Consider the following 13,183-nt stretch of genomic DNA (forward strand, 5'->3'; position numbering starts at 1 on the left):
AGGAAGAGTGACACTTGTCCTACCGTTCAGTCTGTTCTATAGTTGTCATTCTACAGTTAATTCTGTGATGTCACTAGTCTTAGTCACTTTTACAACACACTTCCTGGGGATGGCACTTTTACAGCACACTTCCTGGGGATGGCAGCATGTTTTTTAAGGATGGGGTAACTTCAGTACAACTGTCCTATATCTGCCACCCGTAACCCATAATTTCTAGTCGTGTCTGTTTCTTGGTCAGTATGTTCCAGTAATGTATATCTTCAAATAATGTGGATTATAGAAAACAGTAATATCTTCATGGCTTTTCAAACAATACTTGCATATTGTATGTTTTTAATAAGATTATTTTGTCTGCCATCTAACATTGGGTAATTTATGCTCTGGATGACATGCATAGTCATCTCTCTACCCCTAGAGTAGCCCCAACTTCGATATCATTACAGATCTCTCCCAGTCCCTAATGAAATCTGTTTATTTGTTTGTGTCACGCTGTGTGGCTTGTGGGATCTTAGTTCTCCAACCAGGGATTGAACCCAGGCCACAGCAGTGAAAGCGCAAGTCCTAACCACTGGACCTCCAGGGAAGTCCCCCAGTTTTCTTTCTTTTGAGGGAAGAATATCCTTACTCAGATTTATCTGACATTTAGTGTACTTCTGTATTTTTAAATTCAAGTTGGCCACCTATATGCACACAAACTACCAACTTTATCTCCTTAAAAATGGGTTTCTTTTGTTTCCTTGTTTTACTGTCTTTAAGTGGAATTCATAATGGAGATACAGCTTTTTGTTTAGGATTCCTCATTCTACTCACCATATTAGGAAATTAGATCCTATACTGCTAAAGTAGGTTTATTTTAAACAGTTAAGGAAAGCATGGAAGGAAATAAGTAGTCTCCTTCCCCTCCTCTCCCCAAAAGTAAAATTGAGGCATTTCTGAAGTAGAAAGTCGCTATAATTGATACATTTTTTTTAATCGAAGAGAATATTTTCTATACCAGCATAGCATAGCACAGCACAGAGTCAAATTTAAAAGAAACAAGCCTTAAGTGTGGTAGTATGTAAATGTTTATCCAAGGGAGTTCTTTCCTACTTTTGATAATCTGTTTTCAATAGTTTATGTTTCTCTTTGTCGTAACCATAATAGACAGGGAAAAATGCATTTTTTGTGGGAGATCTTGGAAAGATTGTGAAGAAACACAGTCAGTGGCAGAACATAGTGGCTCAGATAAAGCCATTCTACACGGTAAAGTGCAACTCCGCTCCAGCTGTACTTGAGATTTTGGCAGCTCTTGGAACTGGATTTGCTTGTTCCAGTAAAGTAAGTCATTTTCATTACTTTATTACTAAACTGCAGCATTTTAAAATTGACTAATTTTTGGTGACCCACAGCAGTAGGAGAACACTTGCAAGGAAGTTTTGACTTTTGAATGTGTTTCCTAACTCTTGTTTAAATTTGCAGTGTAATATTGGAAATTTACAAACTTTCAAGTGTACCTTTCAAGGAATGTTTCAGTGAGATGAGATTTTATAAGCTTTATTTTTCTTTAATCAAAAACTGTTATTTGTTCCTCATTTTTAGCCTAGAGCTAGCTTGACCAAATTACTTCTTATGACAGCAAGATAATATCCTAAACTATGAGATTTCTCTGATGGTAATTACAGGCATACCTCAGAGGTACTGCAGATTGGGTTCTAGACCACTGCAATAAAGCAAGTCACATGAATTTTTTGGTTTCTCAGTCCATATAAAAGTTATGTTTATACTATATTGTGGTCTATTAAGTGTGCAATATAGCATTATGTCTAAAATATAATGTACATATATCAAATAAAAAAATAATGCTGTTGAAAAACTGGTTCCAGTAGACTTGCTCAACACAAGGTTGCCACAAATCTTCAATTGTAAAAATGCAGTATCTGCAAAGTGCAATAAAATGAGATATGCCTGTATACCTTTTTTTTAAAAAGTAGGATCAGTATTTATTTTTAATTTTATTTTTTGGCTGCTTTGGGTCTTTGTTGCTGCGTGTGGGCTTTCTCTAGTGCAAGCAGGGGCTGCTCTTTGTTGTGCTGTGCAGGCTTCTCATTGTGGTGGCTTTTCTTCGTTGCGGAGCATGGGCCTAGGCGCACGGGCTTCAGTAGTTGTAGTTGTGGCTTGCGGGCTCTAGAGCGCAGGCTCAGTAGTTGTGGCGCACAGGCTTAGTTGCTCCGCAGCTTGTGGGATCTTCCCGGACCAGGGCTCGAACCTGTGTCCCCTGCATTGGCAGGTGGATTCTTAACTGCTGCGCCACCAGGGAAGTCCCTGTATACCTTTTTAAAAGGTTTTTAACAGGGTACAGTATAGTAAGCATTACCGGAATCTGAACTATGACATACATAATCCTAATTTAACCTTATATAATTTGAATTTAACCAAAAAATAAAGGTATGTGGTAGTGATTGAAAAGTAATAGAAAGCATGCCTTTTAGATGACACTGTTTAAAATCTGTTTTTAGACTGAAATGGCTTTAGTGCAAGAATTGGGTGTATCTCCAGAAAACATCATTTACATAAGTCCTTGCAAGCAAGTGTCTCAGATAAAGTATGCAGCAAAAGTTGGAGTGAATATCATGACATGTGACAATGAAGTCGAATTGAAGAAAATTGCACGTAATCACCCAAATGCCAAGTAAGTGTAAAACTAGGTACATGGGAATATTATTACCTAGGGTTTGGGGTTGTCTTTAGCCTGGGAAAAGGGGGCATTTATGTAGAGCAGTGGTATATGTTGTGATTACTGTGACTATTTCAAGTTCCTTTATGGAAAATGCTACTAGCATTTTATTGGCTACTTCTGATCCTTCCTGTGGAGCTGGGATGAGATAAGGGCATTTTGGGATATGAATTTATAATCTTTAATTCAAGGAAGAGAATCTGGTTGGTAGGATAATCAAATTAGAGCCACAGCTATATTTTCACAATTACATTAACCATGCTAGTTATTTGTCATATTGGGAACAGGATGTGTTTTGGTCAGCTTTTTTTCCTGGTTAGCTGAGGGTTTAATCTGCCCTTAGATGTAGTTTCTTGAATGGTTGTCCTTTGTGTCAGTGTCTTAGGAACCTAGTCCATAGATTCCTGGGATTTTTTTAAGGCCCTTCTCCTCAAACAGGAAGTTTAATGTTTTTACTTGTACCTACATGCATCCCAAGAGTTATTTTTTTAACTAAACACTTCACTTTTTAAAAGCAAAAGAATTTAAGGCAAAATTAATATTGCCATGAATTGGTATATCAAGAGGATTTTACAATATACTGAAAGTATATTAGTACAAAATTGTTGCCTTTTTAGTAAGTTATTGTGTATGTTATATGTTGCCGAAAATGTGTATCATATCCATATTTTCCTTGTATTCATAATTTTCTTATTGACTTTAATGGTATTCTTAGAAAGGTATCGTGACAGGATTTATTACTCTGAAAACCTTTGTTTTGATAAAGGCCAGTTTTTTGATAAAGTGGTTCTAGGGAACCGCTTGTCTCTCTTAAAAGTCTTCTGGGGGCGGTGGGGGGGGGAGTCTTACTTTTCTGTGACCTGATTTGGGGTGTTTACTGTATTAGATTATAAATGGAATGGTATATTCTTGATAGAGCTGGTTCTACTTGTAGGTAGAATAATTTTGTGTTTACAAACAGCATTTTTGTATAATTGCATTTTTTAGTGGTTAGTAATTACTTGGAGATTACCTGACAGTCTTGATCATTTTGTCTTGGTTGTCGTGGTTTGGAAGGAAATACCAAATAGATTTGAATCAGTAGTCTAAAAGGCTGCTGTTGAGATACGTAAAATAACGTAGGACTTCCTAATTTTTTTGTTAGATGTACAAAATTAATGGGAGGAATGTTCAGAATAAGTGGTAGAAGGTTAGCTAACTAGAACAATTTAGGAAATTTGGAACATTTAAAGCCATGATCATTTTTACTGAAAGGCAATGATGGCATTGCTATTCAATTTAGTCTTTCTAGGTGGATTTATGGACTGATGGACTTGATTTGAAAGTAATGTCTTTCATTACAGAGCCCAACCGACTCTTGATGCTACAACAGAGTCTTAACTTCCTGCATTTTCCAAATTCCCATCCTTGTAAGCTTCATGCTTTAGGCCCTAATTGCTAGTTTTTTCTCTATACAGGATTGTTTTTCATTAGGTTCACTTGATTCATCCGACGCTGGATTTTGGAGCACTGACAACATAATCAACACACTTCCTACAATCTTCAGGCTTCACATGTGCTGATGATGATGTAAACCAACTCTGCCCCAATCATCTTCCCCTTCTCTTAGGGTCTTACTACATATTGCAACAGAGGATAATATTGGAGGTGAAGAGGGTAACATGAAGTTTGGCACTACCCTGAAGAACTGTAGGCATCTTTTGGAATGTGCTAAGGAACTTGATGTCCAAATTATTGGGGTTAAGTGAGTATTTGTTTTAAACTTCATTTTGTGGTGATAATCTTTGTCTTTCTGTTTACTGATTTAGAATTTCATTTGCATGAACTCTAACAGATTCAACTTTGGGTTTAATATACACATTTCCCTTAGTTCAGGAAAGCAACTAAATATGCTTATCCTTCATACTATTTTGTACCTGTACCTTCCCCTCACCCAGTAAAGAGAGAAAATAGTAAATAACGATTCAGTTAGTAATGTAAATCACCTCTTTTTAAATTGAATGGAGGGATTTACTAGAATTCTAATGAATACCAAAATGGCATTCAGCGTCTAAGTTGTTGGAGATGTCATTTTTTTTTCTTTTTCCTATCCTAAGACTTTTTCTCTTCTCCTTTTTAATCCCTCAGGAGCACTTCAAAAAATCAGTAGACTTTATTTTATCCTCTCAATTTTATGTGTGAGGAAAACTAAGACCCAGAGAGTTAATGATTTTGATCATAGTTTCAGAACCATGATCTGAATCAAATTTGGAGCAGCTTAATGCTCCAAATTTTAAAACTGCTCATTAAGATGGATAAAGAATCACCACTGTTAAGCTTAAATCTACCTTACTTGATAATATTAACAGTATTGGAGAGTTTTCATAGTTCAGCTAAATTTTATTGTTAACACACAGGAAAATTGATTTGGGGTATATTCTTCTATGAATTTTAACATATTTTTGTAACCACTGCCACAGTCAGGGTACAGAAAGAACCATATTTCAATTCAATTTATTTTATTTTATTTTTTGGCTGCACCACGCAGTTTGTGGGATCTTCGTTCCTCAACCAGGGATTGAACCCGGGCCGCCTGCAGTGGAAGCATGGAGTCCTAACCACTGGACCGCTAGGGAATTCCCTATTTAAATTTAAATAGTCTGAATCATTGATAAGTATCACTGTTAATGAATACTAACAAGTATCAGTACTACTCAGCTGAATTAATGTTCACTTGTATTTATTTCACAATAGATAACATTTTTATATTTTTAGATAAAATTGTGCGTTCAAATTAAAGGTTTTGTAGGGTGATGCTTGTTACTTTACCATATATGCGTAAAAAGCATGTCCCTATCTGATAGTCATGAAGCATAACTGATAACTTATAAAAAAATGGTTTATAAAATTACAGTATTCTAGTATTGGATAATACTTTTCTAAAAGGCTGGTATTGTAACTTGGATGATTAGATGCTCGTGCTTCTAATGCTTTAAATATTTGGTAAGGTTAATGTGAATATTTTTTGTGTCAGTATGGTGAATGAGAAAGGACTTATAGGAAAGGCCTCTAAAACTTGCAGCAGCTTCAAATTTATTACTCTTATTTCTTTCAGATTTCATGTTTCAAGTGCTTGCAAAGAATCTCAAGTATATGTACATGCTTTATCTGATGCTCGATGTGTATTTGACATGGCTGTAAGTTTTTCCCTTAAATTATTTCGATATTTTAAGCTAGGATGTTATCTAAGATTCAGTGGTTTTCTACCTCTGAAGTACTCTTCATTCATTCATTTTTATGACATGCACATTTTTAAAAATGGGTGTGAAGGGATGAAATAGTAATTTACTTGCATATGTCTAAAGATAATACGGAAACATCAGGAAGACAATACATATAACATTGAATGAATCTGCTTCTGTTAGTAGAAAGCAAGAAATTTACTGTACTAAAGGTCAGAACAGAGATTATTTACCTCCTTTTTTTTTTGAAATGTCCCTATATGCATTACAATTTGGAAAAGCATTTAAAGATTTTCCCCCCTCCACATCTCTAGGGAGAATTTGGCTTCACAATGAACATGTTAGACATTGGTGGAGGCTTCACAGGAACCGAATTTCAATTGGAAGAGGTAAACCTTGTTCAGTGGGTGGACATAACTGGAATAATCTCTCATTCTTTATTACTTACCTGGTAGATTTGTAGACTAGAGTTTTTACAGCAGCAACTAAAGGTGTAATATTGTTTAAAATTTTATTCTAAGAAAATGAATAGGCAATGAGAAGATAGCTTAACTTTGAAAAGTTAAAACTCTATAGCATAATTTTATCACAGTTTCTATTTTCAGTACTTGATGGCACAGATGAATTCATAACTTGGAGAGCTTGAGCTATTTTATCCAGATACACACCACTCCTCACCTTCCTAATATATAGAAACTGATTTGAAATTTTGCTCCTTCATTGATAGTGATTGAATATAGAGACATGACTTTAAACAATCACCAGTAGCCATTTGCCATTGGAGTTACGATATTTTTTTTTTATGCCATTCTGATAGTTAGAAAATAAACTTTGATGACTTGAAAGCCTGCTTTATTGCAAAGCTTCATGGTCTATAATTCAACTACTTAATTTTCCTAGAAAATTTAATAGCTATTAGTCTCTTATTGTGAATTATCTAATCCAGTATTAAAACCATAATGTGGGGTTTTAAATCCATAGGTTAATCATGTTATCAGCCCTTTGTTGGATGTCTACTTTCCTGAAGGATCCGGCATTAAGATAATTTCTGAACCCGGAAGCTACTATGTGTCTTCTGCATTTACACTTGCAGTTAATATCATTGCAAAGAAAGTTGTTGAAAATAAGTTTTCCTCTGGAGGTAAGTTACAAAGTTTATAGTTTTGTTTCTGTTAGTAGGTAATTCCAATTAGTTCGAAGATGAGTTTATCAGATACCACTCAGGTATAAATTTACTGTAGGACATTTCATGGATTATAAAGTTGTGGGTGGTCTTCATCCATCAGTAGGCAGCAGCTAGGGAGCTTTTCAAAATGCCCTAGCCAAGGTCCCATTCCATAATAAGACTTTCTGAATCCAGCTCTTCTTGATACTGATGTTGAGATAGGCTTATTTTAGATAAACTTACCCAGGTGATTGATTCCCCTTAAGAACCAGTACAGTCTTAAATGTATGATTTGACAAGTTAATGAAGGCTTACACTGTCATCCCTATCAAGCTACAAATAATTTTCGTATCTTAAAGTTTTTTCTCAGTTTTGTTCCTTTGCCAGATAATCACTCTGATTATTTTTCCACCATAGATTAGTTTGGGCTGCTCTTGAACTTCATATAAATGAGGTCATATAACATATATTCTTCTGTTTAAGACAGCTCGGTATAATGTCTGAACCATTTTGTTTTACATTGATTGCCAATTAATATTCCATTTTCTGAATGAATATACATTGTATATTCGTTGTATCCATTCTCTTGCTGATGATTATTTGATTGTTCCCAGTTTTTGGCTATTAAGAATAAAATTATTACTACATTCTTGTACTACTGGTATTGTGGACATTTTTCATTTCTCTTAGGTAAATGATTAAGAATAGAATTGCTGGGTCACAGAGTAGGTGTCTGCAAAGATTTCAGAATTGTGTTACTATTTTGCCCCTCCAATGACAATGTATATATGCAAGTTCTGGTTGCTCCCCACCTTTACTGACTTTTTCGGGGGGGGGGGTGTCAGCGTTTTAAATTTTATCCATTCAGTAGGCGTGTGGTGGTGGTATCTCACTGTAGTTTTAATTTGCATTTACCTGGTGACAAATGATGTAGAGCACTTTTTTCATGTCTTCATTGGTTATCGTCCTTTGTGAAGTGTGTTCAGTATTTTAGGCTAACAGTTTTAAGGTATGTCAGTATATATATATCGGTGTTTATGTTTTGAGGAATGTGAAACCTACGAGTCAGTTCTGTAAATACTAATTCAGACTTTGATACACCTTTTAGATGTTTTACTATAAACTCGTCTTTACTTTTCCTGTTTCATTTCAGTAGGAAAAACCGGAAGTGATGAACCAACCTTTATGTATTATATGAACGATGGTGTTTATGGTTCTTTTGCAAGTAAACTGTCTGAGGACTTAAATACCATTCCAGAGGTTCACAAGGCAAGTTTTATTACAAATAATATAAAAACTGCTTATATGGCAGTTTATGAACAAGCTGTTATTTTTAAGATACATCCCAGTTTTTGGAGAAATATTTTAGGATGGGGGAAGGTTGCCCCTTTTTTGAGGACTTGCATATCTCTGGCTGAGTTCCTTTAGTTGCTTCCTTAGATGGAGTTAAGGAACATCACTGCCGCTGGCTCTAGGCCTTTCTTCCAGGGGCACATTTGATCTGAGATAGTGAAAAAATGCTCTTATCCACCTTCAAATTCAGTGCCTGCCTGAGTAAAAACCTAACAAAACAACAACCTTTTTTTTCCTACAGAAATACAAGGAAGATGAGCCTCTGTTTACAAGCAGCCTTTGGGGTCCATCCTGTGATGAGCTTGATCAAATTGTGGAAAACTGTCTTCTTCCTGAGCTGAATGTGGGAGATTGGCTTATCTTTGATAACATGGGAGCAGATTCTTTCCATGAACCATCTGCTTTTAATGATTTTCAGAGGCCGGCTATTTATTATATGATGTCATACAGTGATTGGTAAGATGGTGTTTTTGTTTTAAAGCAGATTGGGTATTTGAGGTGACAGAACTGTAATGAACGCACAACTTAAAAGTAATAGCAAAATGATCTTTTAAGAGTAACTGGGGGACTTGCCTGGTGACGCAGTGGTTAAGAATCCGCCTGCCAATGCAGGGGACACGGGTTCGAGCCCTGGTCCAGGAAGATCCCACATGCCGCGGAGCAACTAAGCTTGTGCATCACAACTACTGAGCCTGTGCTCTAACGTCCACGAGCCATGACTACTGAGCCCGTGAGCCACAACTACTGAGCCCATGTGCCACAACTACTGAAGCCCGCGCTCCTAAAGCCTGAGCTCCGCAACAAGAGAAACCACTGCAATGAGAAGCCCGCACACCACAATGAAGAGTAGCCCCTGCTCGATGTAATTAGAGAAAGCCCGCGTGCAGCAATGAAGACCCAACACAACCAAATAAATAAATGAAAATTAAAAAAAAAAAAAGAGTAATTGGAAGACCACTTATTTTACAGTCCTATTTCATTGTCCATTTGTTATGTGGTTGTGTGGTCTTTATCCTTAAATTCAAATTTTCTACTTTTTTCTTACGTAGGTATGAGATGCAAGATGCTGGAATTACTTCAGACACAATGATGAAGAACTTCTTCTTTGTGCCTTCTTGCATTCAGTTGAGCCAAGAAGACAACTTTTCCACTGAAGCTTAAGCAGGCATTAACGCTTTTTTAGATCTGAAGTTGCAGGTTAAGCTTGTCTGGTCTACATTCCAGTGTGGAAAAAATTTGAACAATCTTATTCTGTTAATTCTCTTGGAAACAAAAACTACTAGTAATAGCTATTTGGGACCAGACAAAATTAGCTCTCATCTATAATTCACTGGGGGTAATTGGGAGATTAAGATAATGTATCCACATTTAAACTTACCAGTTTGCCCTACCCCTTAAGCGTTTAAAATAAAATATGCAACAAAATGGATGACTTAGTGGAGATGGAAGCCCATTAATTGGGTTCCCCATTAAACCGTTTACATACAAGTACACAGTTTTTATACTAAGGATTCGTGTTTAAAAAGTCTTGTAAAGTTAATGTCTTTCACCCAGATATATCAAATGTCAGTGGAAGACCAGTGTGATTTCATTAGATACGTTTAGTGTATTTAGAATGTGTAAATTTGTGCTTTGAACTGTAGTTTAATAAATGTAAAATTGCATCATAGTATTTGTTGTATTTGACCTAATGTAACCCTTGTATGATTGCAATAAAATTTTGTGTAGATTTTACTGTTTTTTCAGGCTAAAACTTTGGGAAAGGGGCTAGCTAGCAAAGGTAGTTTCGAAATAGATGTGTATATGGACTGTTTAGAAGGTTATTTTCCTTTATAGCCCATTTAAGTTTAGTTTGGCTCAGTACATTTTTCATTTATTTAATTAGTAATTTAAGTAAAATGTTTGGTAAATCATTGTGAAGTTGAGATTCATTATGGAGAGTTGATGTGCAGTAAGCATGATGTTTAACAATTTTAACACCAAAAATGTTAATCCTGCATAAACCAATTGTAATAATTAATAGGTGTTTCTGTACAGATAGAATGCATAGAGTACCTTAGTAAATCTTTGAATCACAAATCTTTTGGCTGAAATGGAAGATTCTCTTAAGTACCTTGAAAAAACTTGGGGGAGGGAGAAATAAAATTGCAGAAAACTCTGCAGCGCACTAAATCTTAAAGAAGGGCTACATCTATATCCAGAAACCTGATGCTCCTTTGCACGGAATATTATTTAAATTGAAAATTGTGAGGTGGGGTGGGGAGAAGCACACCTATTTTCAGTTTCTCAATTGCAGTGATCTCAGACTTAGGGTTTGTTTTGTTTTAGCTATTCACTTAGCTTCTTGTTATTTCCCATTTGTTCAGCTTAGTGTAGTTTTAATTCTTTTCATACTAAAATTTTATGGTGATTGGGGGAAGTGAGTTAGAGTCACTAACATGACAGTTGTTGCCAGGAATTTGCGTTGTTCACTGCTAGTATATTAGTAATCCTAGATCTCAGAATCACAATAGTAATAAACAACAGGGGTCATTTTTTCCTAACTTACTCTATGTTCAGATGTGGAATTTCTGTCTACCAAGAGGAAATGTGACTTCACTTTGGTGCCAATGGACAGAAAATTCTACCTGTGCTACATAGGAGAAGTTTGGAATGCACTTAATAGCTGGTTTTTACACCTTGATTTCAAGGTGGAAGGAAATTGATCATGAATCTCTAATAAATTTCAATCTCTTAAACCAGTAGGTGCTTAATATTTTTGATTTGATAAATTCCCATTTGAATTATGTGGGTTCTATTAATTTAAAAAAAAAAAGACTCCAATCTGTTGTCATCTAATTACCCTTGGGCTTTTCCAAGACGTAATGTGGGGTTTTATGCAGAATTCCAAGCTACCATGCAACTTTTTTTAACTGTAATAAGGAGGAGGAATTGTTCCTAACCTTCTTTACTTGTTGTGCTTTTTGGTCCAGAAATGCCAAATCTTTTAAGAGATGGTACAACTTTGACTCATTGGCCTGACTATACAACTTTGAGCTTCATGGCATGTCGATTTTGCCATATTTATAGGAGAGCTATTCTGTGTATAACAGCTCAGAGTTGCAAGTAAGACGTGAATGATACGGTAACTTTAAGAAACATCTGTGTTGTATTTGAAGACTGTTTGCCATAAATCTGAAGTTTGAACTTATGTATTTCAATTTGGTTTGCTTAAAATAATGAATTAATGTAACCATTTTTTTAAAAACAATATTGTAATCTCAGTTCAGAATTTAACTGAAACTATAAAACCTAAATGATTTCTATATAGTAAATTGAACTGTAAAGGTAACTTGTGTGTGATTCTGAATACACAGATAAAATGTTTTTATTCCTCCTTATATCTTAGTTTTGCTTTGCTTTGGCTTCTGTCGTGAAAGACTTGTAATTTTACATATCAGCTTTGTGTGTTAACTTGTAAGCATTCTTTCAGAATCTTAACTTGCTTTATCACTTAGTAACAAATTGAATCTGGTAAAATGATTCTGGATATTACATACGGAATACTGAAGGCTTCGATAAAGTCCAATATATATGTGAGCCCAAAGATTTCAGCTTTTGTGTGTTGTCTTGGAGCAGGTAAGCACCATCTTTCTTACTCCTGAATTCCATGACCTATATTGGCTTCAGTTTCAAAAGCAGTTCCATTTTAATCTTTGAAATCCTGATTCTACCATAATACCTCTTACGCCTGTCAAAACCCTTTGTAGTTGATGGCTTAGGAAGAAATTTAGCACTGGATCAATTATGGGAAATTGGAAAGTTAATCCACAGCTGGCTAACAGGTGAAGTGATCATGTATTGGCAATAGAAAAAAGGGGTTGCGTGAGAGTGCAAGAGAAGAAAGATCCTTTGGTAAACCAGCAGGATCTTATGCTGATTAGATTCAGTCTCAGATTCCAGTTAGAGCTTTTCCTAAATGACGGTGCCAGACTTCATCCTGTCCGCCTGTGCTTACAGTTCTGTCACCACTCAATTTTTAGCAATGGTGTACAGAGCAAGGGGGACACGGTTAAAATTCAGAAATTTTTAATTCTCTGGATCTCATTGATTTCTTCCCATCTGTTTTTTTTTTTAATTTTTGGCCTCACTGCACGGTATGCGGGATCTTAGTTCACTGACCAGGGTTGGAACCTGCGCCCCCTGCAGTGAAAGCGCGGAGTTATTTATTTAGGCTGCATTGGGTCTTAGTTGCCTTAGTTGCTGCATGTGGACTCTTAGTTGCAGCATGCATGTGGGATCTAGTTCCCTGACCAGGGATGGAACCCAGGCCCGCTGCATTGGGAGCACAGAGTCTTACTCACTGGACCGCGAAGAAGTCCCCCAAGTCTTTTTTTTTTATCTCTGCAATTTTTACAAGCGAATGATCTCCCAAGAAAGCTTTTTGGAAGTTCCCCCCCAGCCAGCCCTTCTCCCCCGCATCCCTCACCCCCACCCCAGACGTAGATGAAGTCTTTTTTTTTTTTTCTCTATATGTTTTTGGATTGGTCTGTATCTTTATTAGAGGCATTCTTCGGATGTGTGGTAACCCTTCTATCTGAGTGGGGGGCTAAAGAGCGAATAGGAAGCTGTGAGTGCAGTTTGTCAACTGAATGTGCTCTGTCCTAGTGGATCGGTTGGGGAACCTCATGTCATAATTTTGAAGTCTTTGCTCATTCTCAGTGAACACTTTTCATGTCTCCTTCCTGAAGG

At 36.2% G+C, this 13,183-nt stretch overlaps 1 protein-coding gene across 4 annotated transcripts in view; it reads left to right on the forward strand.

Moving 5' to 3' along the window:
- Window positions 1-11,832, forward strand: part of AZIN1 (antizyme inhibitor 1) — a 30,865-nt gene extending 19,033 nt beyond the window's left edge. For 2 of the 4 annotated variants that reach the window (XM_057531646.1, XM_057531647.1), the window contains 9 exons: window positions 1,144-1,317; window positions 2,496-2,668; window positions 4,323-4,457; window positions 5,808-5,889; window positions 6,249-6,323; window positions 6,916-7,075; window positions 8,253-8,368; window positions 8,694-8,908; window positions 9,502-11,832. In XM_057531646.1, the coding sequence (XP_057387629.1) occupies window positions 1,144-1,317; window positions 2,496-2,668; window positions 4,323-4,457; window positions 5,808-5,889; window positions 6,249-6,323; window positions 6,916-7,075; window positions 8,253-8,368; window positions 8,694-8,908; window positions 9,502-9,613 (1,242 nt within the window). In that variant the 3' untranslated portion in view covers window positions 9,614-11,832. 4 annotated transcript variants of the gene reach the window in all.
- The last annotated feature ends 1,351 nt before the right edge of the window (window positions 11,833-13,183 follow it).

Source organism: Balaenoptera acutorostrata, chromosome 17 (assembly GCF_949987535.1).
Source record: "Balaenoptera acutorostrata chromosome 17, mBalAcu1.1, whole genome shotgun sequence".
In the NCBI taxonomy this organism is placed as follows: domain Eukaryota; kingdom Metazoa; phylum Chordata; class Mammalia; order Artiodactyla; family Balaenopteridae; genus Balaenoptera; species Balaenoptera acutorostrata.